At 57.6% G+C, this 22,183-nt stretch overlaps 9 protein-coding genes across 9 annotated transcripts; 5 read left to right on the top strand and 4 right to left on the bottom strand.

Annotated features, from left to right (window-relative positions):
- C8Q71DRAFT_599470 (uncharacterized protein) lies at positions 1-2,411 on the bottom strand. Its single transcript, XM_047919614.1, has 8 exons — positions 1,566-2,411; positions 1,466-1,512; positions 1,337-1,413; positions 1,255-1,282; positions 1,196-1,202; positions 1,076-1,140; positions 417-1,025; positions 1-359 (listed from the first exon to the last, which is right to left on the bottom strand). The coding sequence occupies exons 1-8, from the start codon at positions 2,265-2,267 to the stop codon at positions 179-181; spliced, it is 1,716 nt and encodes a 571-aa protein (XP_047779556.1). The 5' UTR covers positions 2,268-2,411; the 3' UTR covers positions 1-178.
- A 229-nt stretch (positions 2,412-2,640) lies between these two features.
- Positions 2,641-4,061, top strand: C8Q71DRAFT_857686 (uncharacterized protein; the record flags this gene model as incomplete). The annotated part of the gene is made up of 4 exons (XM_047927431.1): positions 2,641-2,669; positions 2,732-2,991; positions 3,042-3,887; positions 3,943-4,061. The coding sequence occupies 4 exons, from the start codon at positions 2,641-2,643 to the stop codon at positions 4,059-4,061; spliced, it is 1,254 nt and encodes a 417-aa protein (XP_047779555.1).
- A 159-nt stretch (positions 4,062-4,220) lies between these two features.
- On the top strand, positions 4,221-6,126 carry C8Q71DRAFT_599402 (uncharacterized protein). Its single transcript, XM_047919613.1, has 4 exons — positions 4,221-4,526; positions 4,579-4,841; positions 4,898-5,794; positions 5,847-6,126. The coding sequence occupies exons 1-4, from the start codon at positions 4,516-4,518 to the stop codon at positions 5,963-5,965; spliced, it is 1,290 nt and encodes a 429-aa protein (XP_047779554.1). The 5' UTR covers positions 4,221-4,515; the 3' UTR covers positions 5,966-6,126.
- C8Q71DRAFT_599251 (uncharacterized protein) lies at positions 6,127-8,283 on the top strand. The gene is made up of 7 exons (XM_047919611.1): positions 6,127-6,290; positions 6,345-6,384; positions 6,438-6,841; positions 6,898-7,319; positions 7,372-7,694; positions 7,751-7,862; positions 7,919-8,283. The coding sequence occupies exons 1-7, from the start codon at positions 6,288-6,290 to the stop codon at positions 8,211-8,213; spliced, it is 1,599 nt and encodes a 532-aa protein (XP_047779553.1). The 5' UTR covers positions 6,127-6,287; the 3' UTR covers positions 8,214-8,283.
- On the bottom strand, positions 8,074-10,471 carry C8Q71DRAFT_599256 (uncharacterized protein). Its single transcript, XM_047919612.1, has 9 exons — positions 10,140-10,471; positions 10,037-10,083; positions 9,834-9,989; positions 9,481-9,783; positions 9,380-9,418; positions 9,252-9,324; positions 9,195-9,200; positions 8,983-9,145; positions 8,074-8,922 (listed from the first exon to the last, which is right to left on the bottom strand). Exons 1-9 carry the CDS (start codon positions 10,191-10,193, stop codon positions 8,354-8,356), a joined length of 1,410 nt encoding a protein of 469 aa, XP_047779552.1. The 5' UTR covers positions 10,194-10,471; the 3' UTR covers positions 8,074-8,353.
- A 1,084-nt stretch (positions 10,472-11,555) lies between these two features.
- Positions 11,556-12,469, top strand: C8Q71DRAFT_599232 (ubiquitin-carboxy extension protein fusion). The gene is made up of 4 exons (XM_047919610.1): positions 11,556-11,727; positions 11,787-11,897; positions 11,953-12,105; positions 12,170-12,469. The coding sequence occupies exons 1-4, from the start codon at positions 11,624-11,626 to the stop codon at positions 12,186-12,188; spliced, it is 387 nt and encodes a 128-aa protein (XP_047779551.1). The 5' UTR covers positions 11,556-11,623; the 3' UTR covers positions 12,189-12,469.
- A 147-nt stretch (positions 12,470-12,616) lies between these two features.
- C8Q71DRAFT_599211 (Utp14-domain-containing protein) lies at positions 12,617-16,330 on the top strand. Its single transcript, XM_047919609.1, has 7 exons — positions 12,617-13,109; positions 13,161-13,782; positions 13,837-14,069; positions 14,121-14,198; positions 14,253-15,089; positions 15,142-15,747; positions 15,802-16,330. The coding sequence occupies exons 1-7, from the start codon at positions 12,702-12,704 to the stop codon at positions 16,198-16,200; spliced, it is 3,183 nt and encodes a 1,060-aa protein (XP_047779550.1). The 5' UTR covers positions 12,617-12,701; the 3' UTR covers positions 16,201-16,330.
- A 130-nt stretch (positions 16,331-16,460) lies between these two features.
- C8Q71DRAFT_857681 (smf Mn2+ and Fe2+ transporter-like protein) lies at positions 16,461-18,704 on the bottom strand (the record flags this gene model as incomplete). The annotated part of the gene is made up of 8 exons (XM_047927430.1): positions 16,461-16,970; positions 17,028-17,140; positions 17,195-17,307; positions 17,367-17,766; positions 17,821-17,941; positions 17,997-18,283; positions 18,342-18,475; positions 18,529-18,704. The coding sequence occupies 8 exons, from the start codon at positions 18,702-18,704 to the stop codon at positions 16,461-16,463; spliced, it is 1,854 nt and encodes a 617-aa protein (XP_047779549.1).
- Positions 18,705-19,441: 737 nt separating this feature from the next.
- Positions 19,442-22,138, bottom strand: C8Q71DRAFT_907372 (smf Mn2+ and Fe2+ transporter-like protein). Its single transcript, XM_047928950.1, has 8 exons — positions 21,718-22,138; positions 21,552-21,648; positions 21,172-21,495; positions 20,998-21,118; positions 20,572-20,944; positions 20,408-20,520; positions 20,234-20,346; positions 19,442-20,173 (listed from the first exon to the last, which is right to left on the bottom strand). Exons 1-8 carry the CDS (start codon positions 21,894-21,896, stop codon positions 19,667-19,669), a joined length of 1,827 nt encoding a protein of 608 aa, XP_047779548.1. The 5' UTR covers positions 21,897-22,138; the 3' UTR covers positions 19,442-19,666.
- Between the last annotated feature and the right edge of the window lie 45 nt (positions 22,139-22,183).

The following is a 22,183-nucleotide window of genomic DNA, read 5'->3' as shown; positions in this document are numbered from 1 at the left end:
GCGCACATCTTCTAGAATCAACGAACGCAAAAGCGATGAAGGCTCCATAGCAAAGCAACATGATACATAGTACACAGATTAATATTAATCAGTCCCAAACCAAACCTCCGTAACATGATAATCCAGTACATCCAGACAGATAGATCAGATCGATATCTATGTAGCAAACGACAAATCACTAAACGATGCCTTTGTGAAATGGCAACTCGAACCCCTTCCACCGCGTAGTTTGTGGTCCGAGCGGGACCCAGCGCATCCTAGCGTGGTCGACCTCGCCAGTCGGGTGTTCTTTGGCGTCGTCGAAGCCGAACGCGCGTTCCCAGCCTAAGCCAATGACAGCCAGTTCGCAAGCATTCAAACTGGGGCATACCAGACACCGTCAGCGAAACAGTACCCAGAACTCGAGAGAGACGTACCCCGCAGCACAAACCGTCGCCCCAGGGACGACATACCCATCCTCCGGCCACAGCCCGCTCATCAGCGCCAGGTCCACGATCAGGCCCCTCGTGAGCCGGACGCGCTCGGCCGTAGGCACCTCCGCGAAGAAGACGGGGTCGTACGCGTGCTCGGGCGCGAGCGCGCGCAGCTCCGCGTCCGTGCTCAGGTCGAGCGCGAACTTCGCGGTCGACGCCGGGAACGCGGCGACGTAGTGCCGCAGCGTCTCGGGCGCGTCCGTCGCGAGGTACGCTATTGGCGGGGCGGGGAAGTGTGCGGTGGTGTCGGAGTCGAGGGGGATGGGGTGGTTGGGGTAGAGGCGTGTCCAGATGTCATGCATGGCTTGGACATATGCCTTGAGGGAGGGCGTGGAGGTGTTGTGCGATATTGAGTGCTCGTGCACGAGCTGTACGCCTATGTATGGCGCATACTTGCTGTGGCTGTCGTGTGGTAGGGACAGGATGGAGGCTATTTCTGAGCGTGCTGTGCGGATGAGTGCAGAGTTGTGCGCGTCTGGCCTGATGATTTCTGCCAGTGATCGGGCTGCGTGGTCGTAGATAGGTCGTCTCCGGTTTATACCCTGAGCGGAACTGTGCGAAAGTCAATTGCTAGCTACACGTTCAGAGTGCAGGGTGCCGACCTATCTTCGTATCTCTCACTGAATTGAGAATTGAGGTGGTATTTCGCTGTATGTGAGTTGACGACCTAGACATGAAAATTGTGAAGTGAATCTGGTGGTACGCAGTCTGTACCCACTGACCCAATGCCTAGACCAGCGGTCATGATTCTATGTGTGGCGCGAAGATACGAAGAACTCACCTTGCACTGCGAGGACACGCGACAAGCTCTGCACGCAACCTGAGCGATAGTTGTCAAGAAAGGTTTGGTGATGTGTACATACCTTCTGGTGGAGGTCTCCGACAACCCGGCTCAGGACCAGGGTAGACGTTGATTGGATCCTCAAAGTAGTCTACCCACCTGATGCCCGCATCAGCGTCAGTCGTAAGAGATATAGGCGACCTTGGCATACCGTCCACGGGTCCAGTACGTATCGTCAATGAAGAACGTACTATTTCGCTGGGTGAATGTCAACTACCTCCGGTCAGCTTGCAGGTGGCCGCAAGACTCACCTCGCGTGCTAATGCAGCGACTTGTGCCATAAGCGCAAGATCCGTCGCAAGCCCCGCATGTCCATCAAGCTGGTATGTCACCGTGCTCGAGCAAATCGGTGAATGGCCATGCATCTTCAGACGTCTATCGTGGTGGACAACGTCCGTAGGTCCACTCAGAGGAGGGTCCCAGTAGTTCAAGCCCTCCTTGAACCAGGATATCCTCTCACATTCGTGTGCGTATTGAGCACCTGTAAGAGGGAATACGTAGTAGTGGCGGTAGTTGATGGCAAGGCCGAACCCGTTGTCCTCCAGGTCCCGCTGGAAGGCCATATAGAAGAGGGCGAAAATCCCGAAGACGAAGAATGCCCCAGACAGGTAGACGAGCCGCTCTGCCAGCATCAGCCCGGAGGGACACATTCGAACCTTCGGACCGAGGATTTCGCGGTCATCGCCTCGACTTCTGTACCCTGGAGGGAACGCGGTGCTGGCGGGGCCGGGCGACACGGATGATGGTGTCCGCCCCGGCGACAAGAACGCGTCTTCCTCCTCCTCCTCGTCGTACTCCGGGAGGTCGTCGAGTTCGACCTCCGTGAATCCCTCCTCGGCGCGGCCATTGCGGGAATGCGGTGTCCTCGGAGTGAGGACCTGGACCGGGGTGTTCAGGCGGTCCGACCTGGAAGAGACGAATATGTTGGCGAGAGGGCGGTTAGGATGTGGCATCCTGTCAATCTTTCTCCATGTACGGTGCGGTGCGAGGGTCCTAGTGGAGAGCAGTAGAGAACATAGGTCGTAACAAGGTAGGCTAGTAGAGGCTCTAAGGTCTATACTTGGTAGTTGTGATGGTTGTACCGTTTGTTACGTCACCATCCACTGATTGTGGGAATAAAGTAAAATTAGACGCCTGAAGCTCGCCGGCTGCATCGACTTGGGCACTTTCCTTCGACGACCGCTCACAGCCTATTTCGCTATTTCCTGAAAGTTGTCTATATCTTTCTCTCGTGATTGTGTCTTTAAACTTGCGGGAGGTTCTACGTGGCATCCGTGATTGGCAGTCGAACCCGCCTGACTCGGTAGCGCACCCGGTATAGCGTGCATGCGAACCCAAGTAACCCTCATTGAGGGGTGAGGCTCAAATAACGCATCTTCGTGCTGCTGAGCGTTGACGAAGGCCTGCGTCTTCGCAGGATCTACGGCAGTGCCTCACGCGTGTTCGCCTCGCTGGTGCCTCCGCCCGAACATCGCGAACCGTTCTCTACGAGATCTTTTCCTATTGCCATCATCAGCCCGTCGGTACCATTCCTCCTTCTTGCATACCTCTCCAGAAGAGCCGACACGCACCTCACTCGCTTGCTGCTGTTGCCAGTCGCCGTGACGAGTGCGCTGTACTTCACCCTTCATTACAAGATCGAGGATGCCCGGTACGGGATCTTCGAGTTCATTCGCTGTAAGTGTCACGGCACTTTATGACTGAATGTATGTGCTGAGGACTCGAAGTCTTGGTTGGCTATTACATCTTAGGAAAGTCTCTCAACTTCGCATTCGTACGAGAGGGCAGGTTCAAGACGGGAGAGAGGAGGCTGCAACGCGTCAACGAGGTGTCCGCTTCTTCTGGGATCCTTCCTCCAAGTTTGAACGACGCCCTGGAACTCGCCTTCGCAGTGCGAGGCATAGGCTGGGACTTCGGCCGTGACGTCTACGTACCACCGCGAACGAAGTCCACGCAGCGTGGACGTTTTCTCAGAGACGCAACCGTCGCCTGTATCAAGAACTTCCTCATCGTTGACCTGTGCGATTCGCTCATCAAACTCGCTCCAGGGGTGGACTCCCTAGAAGACGGCTCGATGTTCCTACAAGATTTACCTCTACACTGGCGTTACTCCCTCTCGACGGCCGTCTATGTCCTCGGCGGAATGCTGATCATCTTCGGACTCGAGGCCGGGAGTGACTTTGTCTCGCTGCTAGCTGTTGGCCTCCTCCGCAGCTCTCCCGATGCATGGTTCCCACTCTACGACAGTCCTTGGAGGTCTACATCACTACACCACTTCTGGGGCAAAGGCTGGCACCAGCTTCTTCGACACGTGTTCCTCTCCTGTGGTGGCTACGCCGGTGGTTGGCTCGCTGGCCAAGCGGGACTGGTTCTCGGAACATTCCTCGCATCCGGACTGTACCATGAACTCGGGATGCAGTTGTTGGATCATCGCATCATGCTCTTTTTCGTGCTACAAGGCATCGGCATTTTGCTGGAGAACGTGTACAAGCGGTATACTGGGAAGAGGGTCGGGGGTGTCATGGGCTGGTGCTGGACGGCATTCTGGGTGATTATACTGGGGCAAATGTGCAGTACGTCGCCCGTGTCGTCGAGCTGGGAACATGTGTGACTGAAGCCCATTTGCAGCTGCGCGGGCTATAGGTCGTTTACCTGGTGCAATCCTGATCCCAAGAAAGCTCAGCATTGTCAGGGGCCTTGTCTTTCCTGGAATACGCTATCTCATAGAATCCATCGTTTCCCGCTGATGATACCGTGCCCAAGTAAGTGAGCGGAACCGATTTCATACGAATGCACGCCAGCAGGCTTCGTGACGCCCGATTCGACATCGTTAGCTGAGCATGATGGCCACGTACTATGCGCCTACAGCCACGCTGCACAGCGTGAGGCTGGCATACGTATATACTCGTATATACTATACGGGCCTAGCGGGGTCTCGCAGCGTACAGCTGCCGGCCAGTCATGGATGATATCATGTCGGAGCGTGGCTCGGTCTCGGACCGGCCATGTGTCTGGGCTGCATTTGTCTTTTCGCCGCGACGCTTGTGCATCTTCTGGAGCGCGTGCTGGCTGCGGCCCCGAGCGGTGCGATCTTATAACTGAGGCACCCTCCGATGCCTTGCCTGTTCTACTCTCCACTCAACGCAGAGTGTCAACGCAGCCCCACTCTTCCGACTGTCCAAACGCTGTATACCCTGATACATGTTCGACAGGTGAGTCTGGTTTGCTCCGTCGCGTGCCTCTATCGCTCATCCAGCAATGCAGTGACATTCTGCACTATGGCTCATCGTGGAATCCATACTATTTCATCCCACTACCTGAGGAGCGGACTCCCATAACATGGACCACAATTCCCCAAGTCCTCGTGTACTGGGCACCATTCTATCTTATGGCCTATCTGGCGCGGAAGGCGGATACATATCTGCTGCGTCTGCTCCTGCTGCCTATCGTGATCTCGACCGCAGCGTATTGTACGTACTGGTTCAGGGTGGAGGATCCAACCATCGCCACCGTTCAGTGGGGTCGAAGTGAGTCTTGGATCTTGTCTCGTGGACTTCAATGTGACTGACTGGTTGTACCTCAGGCTTCGTGACACTTGTCGTCGTGGCAAAGGCCATAGACTATGCCTTCGTAAAGAACGGGCGATTCAAGGTCGGGGAGAAGGAGTTGCCTCCAATCGGCGGCACGGCCAAGTCGCAGACGACCAGTGTGCAAGGCAATGGGCATGCCCATCCGCCAACACAACGGGACAGCGTCTTCCCGCAATGGTTCAGAGACGCCTCAGAACTTATCTTCACCATGCGGGGCATCGGTTGGGACTTCGGCAAAGGTCTCTACGTCCCGAAGGAGTCGCGTTCACTGGAGCGCGGGCCATTCCTGAGGACCACAGTGTTCTCGCTTCTCTGGAACTACATCATCATCGACATACTCAACTCGCTCTTCAAGCTCGTACCCCGCGTCGGGACATACCGCGGTGGCTCCATATTCCTCCAGGAGCTGTCTCCAGTGCCTCGCTACGCTTTGTCGAGCGCGATACACCTTGCCAGCGGCTTCATCATCCAGTACGGCATGGATATCTGCAACGACATCGCTACCCTATTCTCCGTCGGAGTCCTTGGCCAGTCCCCCGAGCAGTGGCCGCCCGTCCAAGACAGGCCGTGGAAAGCCACTTCGTTGCACGAGTACTGGGGCAAGCGCTGGCACCAGAGTCTCAGGCAGGTATTCTACGTGTATGGCGGGTGCGTCGGCGGGTGGCTGGCAGGGTCGATAGGCATGGTGCTCGGCTCGTTCTTCGCGTCGGGGATGTACCACGAAGTCGGGATGCACATGTCGGACCACCGCGTGACGCTCTTCTTTCTGCTTCAGGGCGTTGGGATCATCCTTGAGGGGCTTTGGAAGAAGGCGACAGGAAAACCTGTGGGTGGCGTGGCGGGCTGGATCTGGACGGCGTTCTTCGTCTTGGTCATTGGCCAGATCAGCAGTATGTGGCCTTTCTCTCGACGCTTTCATCTACTGACTGACATTCTGAACAGCGGATGCTTGGGCTATTCATGGCCTCATCGGTGGACTGATTGTCCCCGACCCGCTCAGCGTGACAAGACGCGTCCTGTCCCCCGCTGCTCAGTCCCTACTCAATCTTTGGCACTCATGAACATTTATGATATACAACTACGATACATCTCTGCACTACTATATATCCAGCGTAGTATATATGGATACCGCATCTATCATGCCGAGCACATAGTCACACATCTAGCTTAAGTAGTTTGGGGGGTTTGGGGAGGTTATTCAGTGAGCGCCCGTGAGCGAGGCTCATTATGGGCGTCTAATATGCCCTCCACGTCGCGACCTTAACGCGTCTGCGGAAGTGTACTTTCGACTTCCTCATCTACTCTCTCCTGGCGAATTGTCGAGGCTGCCTCGACTCAGTGCACATATAACAGAGGTTAAGCTGAGTGCTGAGTATCGTCAAAATGGTACGGGTTACACTGCATGAGTTTCCCGAGACTGCTCAATAGTGTCCCGCTCAGGTCGTCCTCGCAGCATCAATATGCACGAAGGGCGGGAAAGGTATGCTTTATCCTAGGCACTTGTCTCTGGATACTGAGAGGTGCCTGCATCAGCTGTCGTTTCTCGTCAATTCCGTGACATGACAAAAGCCCGGATCGAGTCTCTCCTCGCGTCCTTCCCCAAGCTCATCCCGACCGGCACACAACACACGTCCGTCGAGACCACCGACGTGCGCTACGTCTACCAGCCCCTGGAAGACCTCTACATCCTCCTCATCACCAACAAGGCGTCGAACATCCTCCAGGACATCGAGACACTGCACCTCTTCGCCCGCGTCGTCTCGGACCTCTGCAGGAGCGCGGAGCAGCGCGAGATCACGAAGCATGCGTTCGAGTTGCTGGGGGCGTTCGACGAGATCGTCAGCTTGGGGTACCGGGAGCAGGTCAACCTCGCGCAGATCAGGAACGTAATGGAGATGGAGAGTCACGAGGAAAAGATCCAGGAGATCATTGCGAGGGTGCGTCGCATGCACACCATACCCCCGCTAAGCCTGACAGACGCACACGTCCCCAGAACAAAGAGGCGGAGGCGAAGGAGGAGCTCAAGCGGCGCGCGAAGCAGCTCGAGATGCAGCGCCGGGAGCAACAACGGCGCACAGCTGCTGGCGGGCCTTCAGGGGGCAGCTACCTCGGCGGCGGTGTCTCCGGGTATGCGCCTGTACCCCAACGCTACGATACTCCGGTGGCCCCCATCGCCCGCACCGCGTCGCCCGCAGCCTCGAGTGTACGCGCACCCGCCTTCAAGAGCGGCGGCATGAAGCTCGGCGGCAAGAAGACGAGGCAGGCGGAGCTGCTCGATGCGCTCGGTGGGGACGCGTTGCTGTCTGAGGACATGTCGACGCCGGGTACGCCTGCGGCGTCGAACACCCCCGAGCCCGTCGCACCGCCAGCGCCGAAGAACGACCGCGGCAGCCTGCCCCCCGTTCATGCTGAGAGGTATGCCTGCATCGTCCATGCGCTATTCCCGAACCTCATCTAGTGTCCTCAGCGTGCATGTCGTCATTCGTGAGACGATCAACGCGGAGATGGTTCGCGACGGCGGCCTCAACAACCTCGAGCTCAAGGGTGACATGAACCTCCATATCTCCGACCCCGACCTTGCGAAGATCAGGATCGCGCTCTCGCCCGCTGCTGTGAACTTCGGCCCCGAGCTCCAGTTCAAGCAACACCCGAAGGTGGACAAGTTCGTCGCGAACAGGGACCGTGTTGTCGCGTTGAAGGACCCCAGCAAGGGCTTCCCTGTGGGCCAACCGCTTGCAGTGCTCAAGTGGAGATATGCTGGGAAGGATGAGACATACGTGCCACTTTCCAGTACGTTCACTGTGCAGCAGTCAGCTGTTGCGCGCATTGACCCTCACTCTCCACAGTCAACTGCTGGCCGACACCCTCAAACGACGGCACATGTGAAGTGAACATCGAGTACGAGCTCGAGAATGAGGGCGTCACCCTGCACGATGTTGTTATCTCCATTCCGCTGCCGTATGTCCATTTCATATGTTCGCAACTTCACCTTGTTGACATGTTCTGCCTCGCAGTGACGGCTCCTACCCGACCGTTTCTTCACACACCGGAGAATGGGCCCTCAATCCCTCCGTCCACGCACTCGACTGGAACATCCCCGTTATCAACGCAGACGACCGCTCCGGGTCCATGGAGTTCTCCGTCGGCGGCGACGATCCCGGCGCATTCTTCCCCGTGAAGGTGTCCTTCATCGGCGAGGGTAGCATTGCGGGCGTGCACCTCGCGTCCATATCGAAGGTTGACTCTGGCGAGGACGTCGTGTACTCCGAGGACGCGACGGTGCAGATCGAGAACTATACTGTTGTTTAGGGTAGATTTGGACAAGTATTTATGACACGATACGAAGCATTGCATGGATAGCGGCGACTCTATGAATGTGATGTCTAAGGAATATGGAGGTATTCGGAATCCAAGCAGTAGCTGAATGCAGCTCTTCTAGGGCTCAAAGCTCAGGGGAAGCCAATCCGGGCCACTCCAGTCGTCAACGCTGTTATCGGCTCTAGATCTGGCATGGTGCTCCTCCGCCTCGCATTGAACGAATTACCAGGCAGTCGACGAACCGGAGATGGTGCCCTGTCGAAGGACCCGCTCAGCTCCCGCGGCCGCGCCGACAGGCCCCCCGACCCGCTCGCACTCCTCATCCCTGTCGCTGACCCTCCGGGCGAAGGCGTGAGAGAGATCGAGGGCACGCCAGGGCTCTTGCTGCCCGCGCGAGGGATCCCCACTTGCAGGCCTGACATCGGCATATTCATGACCGGGCGGTACTTCGGCATCTTGGTGCCTTCGGGTTCGAGAAGGAGCTGGAGAGCGAGCAGGCACACCATGGCGTCGTTCCCTGCGTTGTGCATCGACCACGGGATGTCGACGCCGAGAGACCGGATCAGGTTCGTGAGGGAGAGAGTGGAGTGCGGCGCGCGAGGCTTGCCGGAGGGGTCTGTCATAGCATTGCGCTGGCCGGAGGCGAACAGCTGCCTCTCGTAGGAGGCGGTGTCAAGCATAAGGACGTTGTGTGGGATCTCTGGATAGAGCGGTCGGTCATCTCTGGGCGCGCGAGGGACAAGCAAAGTACAGGACACACTTATTTCCATCTCCTGCAAGCGACGGAGATCTTCATGTAGGCCATGGCCGACAAGCACGAGGCTGTTGGGAGTCGTCTCTGAATCTGGGCTTGCTAGGCTGCTGATGATGGCTTGGATCACTCGAGGTAACTGAGCCTTCGGAATGACTTGACTGTCGCCGAACTGATATCATTAGATGTCGTTGGGGTTGTCTAACAGATGATATTCGCACCGCATACTGCGAGATATTCGTCAGCAGAAGGTGAAGGTATTTAGTAGAAGAACTTACAGCCCAAGGAAACGTAGGTTGGTGTCTGTTGATAATGCGGTCTACATGTTCTCCGACGACGTAGTGACCCCGTCTAGAATGTCATTATCTGAGCTTCTGCGTTTCGGCAAAATGAACAACAATGCTACCTGTAGTTATTCTCCGGTTGAGGTGGCCATATATTCGCCCTTGTGTCGGAAGTGCGTCATTTAGCTAGAGAGCACATCCTATCGGTGTTGACTATACTCACGCATGAAGTGCACTGCAGCGCATTGCCGCATATCCCCACTCCAAGACTGTGGACGAGTTACGTTCCGACCATTCAAAGTCCATGGCGAGGAAAGTCTGGTCCTTGGTATCCCAGAGCTGCCGGATCGTCTTCGGTTCTCCGCTTCTCGCGCGGACTTTCTGCGCTGCAAGCCGGGCGGCGGGCAATGTTGCATGGACCTTCTTGTAAGTTGCAGCATCTGAGATCTTGCGTAGGTGCCGCTGGTTCGTCTCGAACGGCGTCACGAAGTGTATGTTGTGGACCTTGGGAAGCGTCTCGCCGTGCCTGTCGGGCACTTAGGCACACATGAGTAGGATAATAGAGAAAGTGAGTACCTCGTCTTGATCATCTTGAGAAACCCGTCCACAGACGACATCCGCGTCACAATATGCGGGCGGCCGGTCTTCATGTCTGTCACAGTGATGACCGGCCACTCGAAGGTGAGGAAGTCTTCGAATGTCTCAAAGAACACCCCCCAGGACCGTTCGTACCTTGGGGCGCGTCAGCACCCTACCAAGCATTTGGCGGATGCACGTACCAAGGGGTGCCATGCTCCTGGAAGTGCCCCACATAGGCGCAGTATATCTGTACGCGGCGCGTTAGACCTGGTCGCCATTCCTACACTGCTTATCGCAACGCACCGAATGAAGGTCGCAATCCCAGCCCTGGGGCTCGACGAGGTGGAAGTCAGACATGCTGTTCGGCTCCCGCCGTCAACGGGCTGCTCGCTCGGAGGATCCGAGTGTTATATCCCGCACATAGCCGGCGAAGTGGGTGAAGCAGGGCGGCCAATTCAGGGGTAGAGAGGCTGACATGATAGCCGTCGCGCGCACAACGACGATCTTGGCGACGAACCGCTGAGAAAATTGAAACATATCTCGCCGACCGCGGAAGAGAGGGAGCATGAGGGATGGGGAGACGCCCTTGATACTGCAGCCTCATGCAAGCGGCGGCTTCTCACACGCAGCGACGCAGATGACTCCCAGAAGAACTTCGTCGCATGATAGTGCGCGGAATAGGATATGCATTCAAGATATGCATTCAAGATGTATGTACTATCGACTGAGTTACAGACACAAAGTCGATCACAGGAGCCTTCACCAGGTGCCGCTATAACGATCTTCACAAGAGACTGGTCCAATCGCTGTACCGGGGCGTGGACTTTGTATGACAGAAGCCCTGTGGACAGTGGTCAGGATCGGACATAGGAAACACAGGGCAACAAGGTTCAGAGACTTGAATGGTTCCAAAGGAATCGCACCCACCGCGCCGAAGCGCATCGAGCAGTTTTGCAGAATGTTGTCATCCCTTTGTACATATGGACGGGGATTCTCACCTAGATGGAACCCGGTCTTCACGCTGGCCATGACCCTAGGGCTTCAATATTCGATCTGAGAGTAGGCCGTGAGTACACTGAAATGACATTGATGAATGTAATGAGATCAGCAAAAAGTTCGCATTCTTCTCATGACCCGAAGGCATCGAAGTGAGCTGAGTTACGAATGTTTATCATCACGAAGAAACGCGTCGCATGCGACGGGGTATAAACCATGCATATCACTTGGCTTACCTGATTGTCTCACAACCATAGCGAGGCCCGAGAAGAGCTAACAGCATGACCTGTGAGATGTTCTGGCCAGTCAAAGTTTGTATCTAGACCAAATGGCACGAGACGTATCCAGGGATGTCATCGTGAAGCTAGCTAGCAGGGTGCACCGTGTCGCAAACAAGACTCGCACAATGCACAGAGTTTAGACGGAGGTGCAAGCGCCATAGATCCCCGAGTTAGTCGCCCTCCGGAGCTGCAGACCATGAACGTGTCCACCAGATCGCGTTTCAAAGGTACCCGGACACAACGTGTTGCCCTGAAGGTTCCATCCAGGTAACAAGATGTACGGAGAAGAAGGACGCGGGGGCGAATACAGGGAGGGGGCAGTCGAGTTTGCCAGCAGAGGCCGCAATTTATAGCGCCGGCCAGCCACTTCGGGACATCATCACACGTGATGCAACCCAAGCCTAGGATCAGCCACCAAGCCCGTGACTATATAGTTGGTTCCCAGGCTCTCCCAGGTCGTCAGTGAACGTCTCCTCAAGCACAGTATCGACCAGGCTCAGGCTAGCTACGATGCAGATTTTCGTCAAGACCCTCACGGGGAAGACGATCACCCTTGAGGTGGAGTCTTCCGACACCATCGACAATGTGAAGGCAAAAATTCAGGACAAGGAGGGGTGAGTTATGCACGGACATTGGTCGGCGGAGCGTGAAGGGCTGACAAGCGTATTTGCAGTATCCCGCCCGACCAGCAGCGCCTGATCTTTGCTGGCAAGCAGCTCGAGGATGGCCGCACGCTGAGCGACTACAACATCCAGAAGGAGTCGACTCTCCATTTAGTCCTCCGGTGCGTGGATGTCATGCTCGGACCGCGTTTCACGTACTCACATTCGACCCTGCAGTCTCCGTGGCGGTATCATTGAGCCCTCGCTGAAGGTGCTCGCATCCAAGTACAACTGCGACAAGCAAATTTGCCGCAAGTGCTACGCTCGTCTCCCGCCTCGTGCGACCAACTGCCGCAAGCGGGGATGCGGTCACTCGTCGCAGCTTCGCCCGTGAGTATCGCCTGGCATAGTTGCATTGTATCAGCCCTATTAACTGCTTCCTCGTGCTCTCCAGTAAGAAGAAGCTGAAGTAGTGGTTTTCGCCCCTTCGCGTCGGGTTTTGCTGTGTCGATGGTCCCCACTTACTACTCGCATTCTGGGGATTCTCCCTCACTCATGTATTCTCCATATGATCCGCCATCCATGACATGAGCTTTTTCCTCAGGAGTGCTCGACCCCAGCTTGGAAATCCATGGCAAGCTTGCGCATTGCCCTTGCGTAGCGCCGATGAGTTCACTGTTCGGCTTCCCATGTCATCACATATCAGCGCGCCGCATCGCAGCGTAGGGACCCGCGGGATAGCACAGTGCATGCCTTGAATATACCTGAGTGTACAGTAAGTACCGTCCAGAGAGTGACCGCGTCAGGACTGGACTTGAATTGATCGCTCCTACTTCACGGCGCTTGCCATTCATCTTCCTCGGTCACATGAGACGATCGACCTCGAGCACCAAAATTCAGACACGAGCACCCCGCAAGCTACTTTCCACCGCTCTCTGGCCCTTTCACTTTAAACACCCTCACCCTCCCCTCTGAATCCCCGCCCGATGGCACGAGCACAGAAACTACAAAAATTTGCGAAGAAGCCCCACGCGCCGTCGCAGAGGACCTCGAACGCACTCGGGTACGCGAAACGCCAGGCGCAGAAGGGGAAGAGGCCGTCAAGGGCGGATGTCGAGGATGTGTATGAGTACCAGCAGGAGAAGGTGCGGCGAGCGAAGGTGACGCTCCAGTATGAGCGGGACGAGCTACTCGGTGCGCGCGGGGAGGGCAGCGATGAGGAGGATGAGGAGGGCGGCGCGGGTCATGCAGGGAAGGGGATGAGGCCCAGACTTATTGGAGAGGGAGATGATGATGAGCGGATAGGCGAGGACGAGGACGAAGACGTTGATAGCGACGAAGCATTCGATGAGAGCGATGAGGAGAGGTTCGCGGGCTTTGGCCTTTCACAAAAGGTGCGCTATCATATGACTGTGACTACCCTACATACTAAGCCGAGGTTACAGAAGAAGCCTAAGGCGCAGCACAAGAAGCGCAATGCACCTAAGCCGTCTCGTGCCGTAAGGTTCGCAGAAGTCGACCTAAACGAAGACGAGGACGAAGCAGGCCCCTCCCATGCTGCGCATGAAGCAAGTGTAGCGTCAGATGACGATGAGGACGACGACGAGCAAAGCGAAGAGGGGGAGGAGGAAGGTGATCCTGATGAGTTCATCGACGTTCTGGATGTCCTCGACGGAAGGGGCGAACCACACAGTGAAGATGAAGCGGCCCACCTCCAAGGAGACCTACGGAAGCCTGTAGCTGCTACCACTCATGAAGGCACCGAGGAATTAGCGCAGGATGAAGATGAAGAGATGCGGGATGGAGACGACGAAGACGGCGAGGACGAAGAAGAGGGAGAAGAGGGGGACGAGGACGAAGAGATCTCCACCTCAGAAGAAGAGGGCGAAGGGGGCGATGAGTCTGCGCTCGACAACCTGGAGAGATTTGTCACAAACCTCGATGCTGGACATAAGCGAAAATCGCCCGATGCCGAGGACGGCGAGCCTACACAACGAGCGAAGAAGAGGCGATTGCTTCCCGAACGCACTGAAGCAGGGGAGGAGAATGAGTTCGCTGCGCATGTCGGTACGAACCCATAGTCTTTCACGTCAGTCTCAGCATTGCTAACCAAATACATAGGCTCAGGGAAGCTGCAGATCGATGACCTGCTCGCACCTCTCGCCGGACAATCCTCGAACTTGCAGAGTCTCAAGAAGTCAGCCAAGATCCTCACCTCTCAGTCTGGCCCAGGAAAGACGCTGGCCGCTCCTCTCCCACAGCGAACAGCCGAACGATTGGACCGGGAGGCTGCATATGAGCAGACGAAAGAGGAGGTGGACAAATGGACAGCGACTATGCAACGGATCAAGGAGGTGGGTACGGGCGTCGTGTGCTGTAATTGCTGCTGACCTTCGTGCTTGTAGGCGGAACATTTGAGCTTTCCGCTTCAGGCCCAGCCCTCAGGGAAGACTTCCAACCTTGAGCTTGCGGCCAAGTTCAAGGTATGTTGGCGGTACATAGACACTGCCCAGTCGTAACTAATTCCTGCTCGTCAGCCAACTACGGAACTCGAGAGTGCCGTAGACAAGCTTCTGAAGTCAGCCAAAATGCGTGACGAAGACATCGCCCAGACCGAGTCCCTGAAGATGAATCACCTCTCCGTCGAGGAAGTCAAAGCGCGCCGCGCCGAACTCTCCAAGATGCGCGAGCTGATGTTCCGTGCGGAGGCGAAGGCGAAGCGCGTCGCGAAGATTAAGAGCAAGACCTACCGCCGCCTCAAGAAGAAAGAGAAGGCGAAGCTCGCTGCAAAGCTCGGCGAGGGCGCGTCGGATGTGGACGAGGACGACGAGGAAGTACGGTTGAAGCGCGAGGTTGAGCGTGCGCGGGAGCGGGCGACGCTCAGGCATAAGAACACGGGCAAGTGGGCGAAGGCGATGAAGGTGCGCGGTGAGCTGGACGTCGACCAGCGGAGAGAGATCGCGGACATGCTGGACCGAGGGGAGAAGCTCCGGAGGAAGATCCAGGGCGGGAGCGATAGCGACGAGGAGAGCGACGAGGATAGTGAGGACGATGGAGACGAGGAGATCGCGGCGCAGCGGGTCAGGGTCAGTGCGTTTGAAGAGCTTGCCGGCTTGGAGGACGCTCCTGCGGATGCGTCCGATGAGGGAGGGAAGAAGGGCAAAAGCATCTTCGAGATGAAGTTCATGAAGGATGCGATGGCTAGGGAGCAGCGCAAGGTCAACGAGGAGATCGATGACTTCGTCAAGGAGATGGGTGGGCAGCTGCCTGATCCTGACGCGGATGGAGACGACGCTGTAGAGGGCGAGCAAACTTACTCCGCGTCTGTGCAACGCGTCGGTGGTCGTGTCGCCTATCGACCCGGTCCACCTGGTGTAAGTACCTCGTTCCGTGTTGTCTCCAGAAGTCTGACGTGAATAATTCTAGGCTGACTCCCTTCGCCCGGCTGGTTCGCTTGCCTCAGACACCTCAAGTGTCACCCTGAAGTCCACCGATCTTCTCGGACCCTCTGAACCAACCTCGCCTGCAACCACATCCCCTGTTACACAGCGCCCCGCTCCTCTGCCCCTCGCCGAGGAAGTCAACCCCTGGCTTGCGCATCCCGAAGATGCCGACCGTCCTGCCCAAAAGCGACACGAGGTCATCGTTGGCAAAAACAGCGCGTCCGTCGAGAAGTCGAAAAACAAGCTGCGCAAGCGGAAGGAGAAGCGCGAGGAGGCGAAGGAGAAGGCGAAGGAAGATGCAGCGGTCGACGTCTCAATGTCGAACATCATGACCTTAGGCGATACCACCCCGACTGCTGGCCCGTCGAAGCAGAAGACGGCTGCGGCAAGCAAGTCGACGGCGGCTCAGTCGTCGAACGCGCAGCCCACGGAGGACGACGGTGACTCCGACGCTGATAGCGAGGTGGAAGAGCAAGAAAAGCGGCTTGCAGACCCTAAGGGCAAGGGCAAGGGGAAAGCGAACGGCGTGAAAGCCTTCCAGCAGCGAGACCTGGTCGCCCTCGCCTTCGCGGGCGACAACGTCGTTCAAGTGAGCTTTCACATCTGTCGTATCATAGGTAGCCAGCTCATCCATGTCACGCAGGACTTCGCCGAGGCAAAGCGAAGCGAGATGCAAGAAGACGCGCCGAGGGAGGTCGACACGACCCTGCTAGGCTGGGGCTCCTGGGGTGGGAAGGGCGCGAAGAAGGCGCCGCTCAAACCGCACCTCATCAAGAAGGTCGCGGGCGTCGACCCGAGGTCGCGCGCGGACTACGGCAAGGCGCACGTCATCATCTCGGAGAAGCGCGACAAGAAGGCGGCGAAGTACATGGTCAAGGACCTCCCGTTCCCGTACACGAGCAAGGCGCAGTTCGAGCGCAGCCTCGAGGCCCCGCTCGGCACGGAGTGGAACACCCGCCTCGGCTTCCAGAGGGCGACGCTGCCCAGGGTTGTTACGAAGCCTGGTCAGATAATCGCACCGTTGGAGAAGCAGCATTCGTAGTTTGGTGGCTTGTGTGGTGTTGCACGTCTCGTCAACTGTATCTGTCCCATCTAGCATTGCAATCTTACTCGGAACGCATTCGCACGGAAGTTTGAACATCATATAAACGGCATTTGCATTACATTACACTATACATACATGCTGGGGTGTCCATTTCAATGTGATACAAAATCTACTCTAGACGCAGAACTGAGTGACGAGTCTATCCCATACGTATTCTACAACGGCACACAGTGACATACACCGATCCGACTCCACCGCTAGTCCTCGCCCATCGCCAGCGTAACGATCGCATACGCGTTCGCGAGGATGATCAGCACCCAAATGACCCACCCCAGGTACGTCATGAACCTGCCGTTCGAGAAGTCAACGAGTTCGCCCTCGGTCGCCTCGACGTCCAGCACCTCAGCGTCGGCCCTCCCCTCCGAGTCCTGCGGTGTTGCGTCCACCTCCTCCACAGACCTGCTCGAGCCCTGCCCGTCTCCACTCTGGACCGTGCTCTGCACCGCCGCACCCTCGCCCTCGCCCCTGCTCAGTTCGTTCGGCGCAACACGAGGAGTGACGCGGAACAACGGCGGCTTGCGGACGCTCATGACGCGCGCGCTCGACGTGAGGTACAGGAGCGGGAAGACGATGAACGGGAGCACGATCGAGAGCACGACCTGGCTCACGACGAGCAGCGTGCTCACGCCGCCGCGCCCGAGCGCGGCTGCGACGGCCACGGAGGGCACGAGCCCGATGCAGCGTGTGATGAGGCGGCGGAGGACGGGCTGGGCGTCGGTGTGAGGGTGAGTTGGTAAGGGAGGAAGAAGGTGAGGGGGACGTACGGAGACTTTCCAGTGGAGGAACCCTTCGGAGACGGTTTGCCCCGCGAGGGTTGCGATGATGGACGAGGACTGCCCCGCAGCGAGGAGGGCGAGCGCGAAGAGCGTCGCAGCGGCTGGACGCGCCGTCAGCACACAAATCGACAGAGTGATGTAAGGAAGCCGCTCACGTTTACCGAGCGTGGACCGCAGGAGGTCATACGCGTCGAAGAGCGTCGCGGGCGACGTGTTGCCCGTCTGCCCAAATCCGTAGTAGAACACCGCGCTCGCGAGCATCAAGATCCTGTACGCAGGAGATTCGGTCAGCCCTCCCGTCCAGTGGATAACCGCAACGAGACGCACAGAGCGTTGATGACCACCGCGAGGCCCAACAGGCTGATGACCATGTCCACGATGCCGTGGTTCAGATGCATCTTCACGAACGCCAACGAGTGGTTCTCCCACTCCGCATGGCTCTTCACCTCCCTCATCCCCTCCGGCTCCCCGCGCACGATCGTGAACCACGCCTTCACCGCGCGCGCCGCGTACCGGCAAGCACCCCGCAGGGTCCAGCGACGGTACCACGGGCGTGGTGGGTCGGAGAACGGGAGGGACGAGACGGATGAGGCGTCGGAGTCTTTCGTCTCGACCTTGGAAAGCGCGAGGTCGGCTTCGAGCGAGGGTCGCTCGCGCTCTTGGGTTGCGAACGCGGAGCCGAGGAAGAGACTGTGGGGCATGACGGTCGCACCCAGGATGCCGATCGCTGCGAGTTCCGAACGTCAGCGGGTCGAGGTGTGCAAAGGCTATCGCGGCGTACAGTTGTATAGACCCTCGGAGGAGACTATGGCCTTGGATGGAACGAAGCCAAAGAACGCTTCTCCCCAGTTCACGTCCGCCTTGGAGATGATGACGGCCATGCATACCAGCACGATGAACACCTGTGTATGCGCGATTAGCATGCTTCAGAGATCATGTGGGATGACGAGCGCGTACTAAGGCAGCAATCAGGATTTCGAACAGCCTGACGGGCTGGCCGTCGAGCGGATTTCTGACCGCCAGGAGGATGAGCACGTCCGCTGCTGTCAGGAGCACGCCCGCATAGAGCGGGAGGCTAGGGAAGAGCAGGCAGAGGGCGATCGCGGAGCCCAGGAGTTCCGCGAGGTCGGTTGCGACGATTGCGACCTCGGCGAGCGCATAGAGGGGGTAGAGCACGAGCCAGCGCCATAGCAGTGTATACTTTGGTCTCGAGTGTAAGAGGAGTCGACAGTGTGAGGCAAGATCTAGGATGGCGCATGACAGATGAGCGCGCACCCAACACAGAAAGTTTGCATGACACACCGAGGCCTGTTACGCAGCCCAACCTTGTTGCGAGAACCTGCGTATACACTGCGATCAAGCCAGCGAGGAGGACGACAAACAGGAGCTTGTAGCCAAACTCGGATCCTGATTGTAGGTCGACTCCCCAGTTGCCTCTGCGAAATGCATGCGGTGAGGAACGAGGCTCTCGGGTCCTCGGGATACGTACGGGTCAAAGTACGCTACGGCGCAGATCATGCCCACGCCTGTATGTTTCGTCGCATGCCTGAGGACAACCCAGAAAGTCTCCCGCAAGTGGTTGTATACGCGAGTCAGACAGCTCGTCTGTTTCGTACTGAATAGTGGTTTCCTCGTCGGTTGATCCGTGGACGTTGTCTCAGCCATGCTCGGAGGGGCGTGCGGGTTGTCAGAGCCGTGGAGGCGGGGGCGTCGGAAGGGGGAGAGAGCATGGAGGTGGGTGGGTAGGAGACGCGTACTATTTACGTGGACTCCGATGACCCAGGCGTTGGTTTCCTGCCATGCTTCCCCCGCCTCCAGTCCCCCCGGCATCCGTCTGGCCATGACTCCCAAATACGCGCTGTCCTCGCATGCCTTTTCAAGTGACTCTTGTCTATTTTGCAACGTCGTGTGTGCACCGTCCACAACGCGGCCGTCGACGAATGCCCGATTCAGACGCGTCGGTAATATCGTCCACCGTCATACGCCCAATCTGGAATTTCTGAGTCGCAGTACCGCACCGGCCATGAGTCACACACAAGTCACACAAGCATTCTTCGCAGGCGCAGTCATCCCGGATGATTGTCGCCGCGAGAGGAAGACGAGTAGACTATACCTGAGGCTATGAGTCTGAGAAACTCACGCTCTGCCCATTGGGCCTGCACTATTCGACCCGCCCCATTCTGGGAAGATCCTAAGTTAGATGAACAAAACACCGGTGAGCGGATCTGCGCCTCATGGAGCTGCTTACAATGAGTCAGATGTCCGAGCAGGCCTCTTGAGGCGTCAGTGAATACGCAAAACTGTAGTAATATTAGCAGTCTGCCTACCGGAGACTAGTCAGTAGCAGAGGACCGCTCAGAAAGTGTGTGCACTCAGGAGTCATGGGCATCACACGCAGGGACCCCACTGAAGAGAACGTCGATAGCGAAGGGCGATGGGCAGTACAAATACAGCTCGCGAAAGTGTCCGAGGAGCGACTAAAGTGATACACGAGCCTCTAGGGCACAGATAGAAGCGAATGTCCGCCGGAAAACAACGTCCGCGCACAGAACCTCCACGCGCGAAAGCGAACACAGCATTATCTTTTGCGAAAGCACCCCGGGAGCGCCGTCCCGGAGGCTCCGTACTCAGTTCTCGCCCAGCGCGAGAGTGACGATCGCATACCCGTTCGCGAGCACGATCAGCAGCCACATCGACCACCCAAACACCTTCGCGACGATCCCCATCGAGAAGTCCACCTTCTCCTCCGCCGCCTCCACGTCCACGGTCCTCAGCGCGTTTCCACTCCCGCGCGCGTCCTCCTCCGCCGCCTGCGAGTCCACCTCATCGATCGACCGCGTCGGGTTGTTCACGTCGATGTGAGTCCACATCCCCGGCACGCTCGACGCCGTCGACGAGCTCGACTGCGAGGCGTTCTTGAAGTGCTTCGTGCTCGTGATCGTGCGCTTGACGCTCATCACGTCCTTGGAGGAACAGAGCCAGAGCAGGGGGAAGATGATGAACGGGAGCACGATGGAGAGCACAACCTGCGAGATGACGAGGAGTGTGCTGACGCCGGCGCGCCCGAGCGCTGCCGCGACGATGACGGAGGGGATCAGACCCAAGCAACGAGTGAGCAGACGACGGAGTACGGGCTAGAGTGACAACGTGTCAGCAACTGTCGGGTAAGGGAAGGTAAAGGGACGTAAACGCACGGAGACTTTCCACCTGATGAAGCCCTCGGAGATGACCTGACCAGCGAGCGTAGCAACAATAGACGAGCTCTGCCCAGCGGCAAGCAGCGCGAGCGCAAACAAGCCCGCGGCGGCTGCATACGATATTGTCTAATGAACACGCAAACTTCAAGGGACGGCACCGCTAGCACTCACCTTTGCCCAGTCTGCCAACTAGCAGGTCGTAGGCATCAAACAAAGTGGCAGGTCCATTGCTCGGTCCTCCATTGGGGCCATAAAAGAAGACAGCGCTGGCCAGGATGACGATCCTGTAAAAGGCTTTAGTGAGGTCATCCCCGCATTCACCTCAGACTACTCACAGAGCATTAACCACGAGCGCCAACCCCAACAAGCTAACAACCATATCCACAACGCCGTGGGTCAGATGCCTGCGCACAAAGCCAAGCGAGTGGTTCTCGTGCTCGGCGTGGCTCCTAATGGGGTGGTCCTCCTCCTCGACGCGGCCCATGCGGAATGCCTCCTTCGTGCCGCGCACAAGGCTCTCGCGCGAGAACCCCGCCTTGACGTTCGCGACGAACGAGCGGGCCTTATCGGCGACCGTGGAGGCGAGCGTCGAACTGCTCTCCCACTTCTCGTTCAGTTCCTCCTCTTCTGGCTCGCGCTCCTGCGTGGCGAGAGCGGAGCCGAGGAAGAGGCTATGTGGCATCACGGTTGCACCGAGAATGCCGATAGCTGAGGGGTAGGTGGGTAAGCAGGAGGAGCGCAGGGAGGGAGGTGCGACGTACCGGTGTAGAGACCACCCGGGCTAACCAGGGCACTCGACGGGACGAAGCCATCGAATGCATCTCCCCAGTGTACGCTGGCCTTTGAGACAATAACTCCCATACAAATGAGCACGGTGAAGACCTATCGGGCCGTGTCAGAATTCGTACATCAACCCAACTGCGGACAATACGCACCATAATGGCAATGATAATTTCAAAAGGCTTCACCGGCGACCCTGAAAGCGGGTCCTTCATGGCAAGCAAAAAAAGCACGTCTAGCGCGGTGAGAACAACGCCTGCATATAGCGGCAGAGAGGGGTACATAAGATTGAGCGCGATAGCAGAACCCAGGAGCTCGGCGAGGTCGGTAGCGATGATGGCGATTTCCGAAAGAGCGTAGAGCGGATAGAGAACAGCCCACCGCCAAAAACGAGTGTGGTTTGGTCGGCTGTGCAAGAGGAGGCGGCAGTGGGCTGCCAGGTCGAGTCCAGTCACGACTCCGAGGCGCGAAGCCAGACACTGTTCGTGGCATGTTAGATGAACATATACTTGACTTGACGAAAATGATGACGGACCTGCATGAAGACAGCAATCAAGCCCGCCAGTAGAACGACGAACAAGAGCTTGTACCCAAACTCAGACCCAGCCTGCAAATCGACACCCCAGTTTCCTCTGCACGCCCATCCCGCCGACGCATTTGATGAGCACTCCAAACGACAGAGGAGCCCTAACCACACTCACGGGTCAAAATACGCCACAGCGCAAACAATGCCCGTGCCGGTGTGCTTGACAAGATGCTTGACCACTTTCTTGGTCGTGTCGCGCACACGCGCGCCCACATTGCCGGAACGAGTGCCAGAAGGCTGCACGGCAGCAGGGGAGCTGCCAGAGCTCGCTGTGATGGAAGATGCCCCGGCCATCGTCTAGAGCGGGTTCTGGCAGGAAGAAAAGGGAACGAACAAAAAAAGGGAAACGGGAGAATGGGAGGGCTGCCCGGCCTTGTCCTGCCAGTCCCAGAGCCCGCCCATTGCGCTTTATACCAGCGCGCAAACATGCGCTTGACAAACCGCTGCGCTGCGAAGGGAGGCGACCGGCAGCCACACCGCGACGAGAAGACTTCTTGCTCCACAGCTCTCCGTACGCGATCGTCTCGGCGCCTTCGCGGCGGGCGCGCTCCCAACCCCGAGCCTGCGTCGCCGTCGGTGCG

Source organism: Rhodofomes roseus (assembly GCF_022264815.1).
Source record: "Rhodofomes roseus strain CIRM-BRFM 1785 chromosome Unknown C8Q71scaffold_9, whole genome shotgun sequence".
NCBI lineage: Eukaryota > Fungi > Basidiomycota > Agaricomycetes > Polyporales > Fomitopsidaceae > Rhodofomes > Rhodofomes roseus.
This window is presented reverse-complemented; position numbering and strand designations above follow the sequence as displayed.

What these genes read in the sequence shown, in the direction of transcription:
- C8Q71DRAFT_599470 (XM_047919614.1), bottom strand. Translation starts at nt 2,267, where the DNA reads ATGCCACATCCTAACCGCCCTCTCGCCAACATATTCGTCTCTTCCAGG. An exon ending in TCGCTGCATTAGCACGCGAG is followed by an intron (nt 1,513 to 1,565) that starts GTGAGTCTTGCG and finishes ACATTCACCCAG; the next exon opens with CGAAATAGTACGTTCTTCAT. An exon ending in ACGTACTGGACCCGTGGACG is followed by an intron (nt 1,414 to 1,465) that starts GTATGCCAAGGT and finishes TGCGGGCATCAG; the next exon opens with GTGGGTAGACTACTTTGAGG.
- C8Q71DRAFT_599402 (XM_047919613.1), top strand. An exon ending in CACCGTTCAGTGGGGTCGAA is followed by an intron (nt 4,842 to 4,897) that starts GTGAGTCTTGGA and finishes GTTGTACCTCAG; the next exon opens with GCTTCGTGACACTTGTCGTC. An exon ending in GGTCATTGGCCAGATCAGCA is followed by an intron (nt 5,795 to 5,846) that starts GTATGTGGCCTT and finishes CATTCTGAACAG; the next exon opens with CGGATGCTTGGGCTATTCAT.
- C8Q71DRAFT_599251 (XM_047919611.1), top strand. An exon ending in CCCCCCGTTCATGCTGAGAG is followed by an intron (nt 7,320 to 7,371) that starts GTATGCCTGCAT and finishes TAGTGTCCTCAG; the next exon opens with CGTGCATGTCGTCATTCGTG. An exon ending in GTTATCTCCATTCCGCTGCC is followed by an intron (nt 7,863 to 7,918) that starts GTATGTCCATTT and finishes TCTGCCTCGCAG; the next exon opens with TGACGGCTCCTACCCGACCG.
- C8Q71DRAFT_599256 (XM_047919612.1), bottom strand. Translation starts at nt 10,193, where the DNA reads ATGTCTGACTTCCACCTCGTCGAGCCCCAGGGCTGGGATTGCGACCTT. An exon ending in GGGATTGCGACCTTCATTCG is followed by an intron (nt 10,084 to 10,139) that starts GTGCGTTGCGAT and finishes CGCCGCGTACAG; the next exon opens with ATATACTGCGCCTATGTGGG. An exon ending in CAACCGGAGAATAACTACAG is followed by an intron (nt 9,325 to 9,379) that starts GTAGCATTGTTG and finishes ATGACATTCTAG; the next exon opens with ACGGGGTCACTACGTCGTCG.
- C8Q71DRAFT_599232 (XM_047919610.1), top strand. Translation starts at nt 11,624, where the DNA reads ATGCAGATTTTCGTCAAGACCCTCACGGGGAAGACGATCACCCTTGAG. An exon ending in AAAATTCAGGACAAGGAGGG is followed by an intron (nt 11,728 to 11,786) that starts GTGAGTTATGCA and finishes GCGTATTTGCAG; the next exon opens with TATCCCGCCCGACCAGCAGC. An exon ending in ACTCTCCATTTAGTCCTCCG is followed by an intron (nt 11,898 to 11,952) that starts GTGCGTGGATGT and finishes TCGACCCTGCAG; the next exon opens with TCTCCGTGGCGGTATCATTG.
- C8Q71DRAFT_599211 (XM_047919609.1), top strand. Translation starts at nt 12,702, where the DNA reads ATGGCACGAGCACAGAAACTACAAAAATTTGCGAAGAAGCCCCACGCG. An exon ending in AGCTTGCGGCCAAGTTCAAG is followed by an intron (nt 14,199 to 14,252) that starts GTATGTTGGCGG and finishes CCTGCTCGTCAG; the next exon opens with CCAACTACGGAACTCGAGAG. An exon ending in ATCGACCCGGTCCACCTGGT is followed by an intron (nt 15,090 to 15,141) that starts GTAAGTACCTCG and finishes GAATAATTCTAG; the next exon opens with GCTGACTCCCTTCGCCCGGC.
- C8Q71DRAFT_907372 (XM_047928950.1), bottom strand. Translation starts at nt 21,896, where the DNA reads ATGGCCGGGGCATCTTCCATCACAGCGAGCTCTGGCAGCTCCCCTGCT. An exon ending in TGATTGCTGTCTTCATGCAG is followed by an intron (nt 21,496 to 21,551) that starts GTCCGTCATCAT and finishes TGCCACGAACAG; the next exon opens with TGTCTGGCTTCGCGCCTCGG. An exon ending in CCCGGGTGGTCTCTACACCG is followed by an intron (nt 20,945 to 20,997) that starts GTACGTCGCACC and finishes CCTACCCCTCAG; the next exon opens with CTATCGGCATTCTCGGTGCA.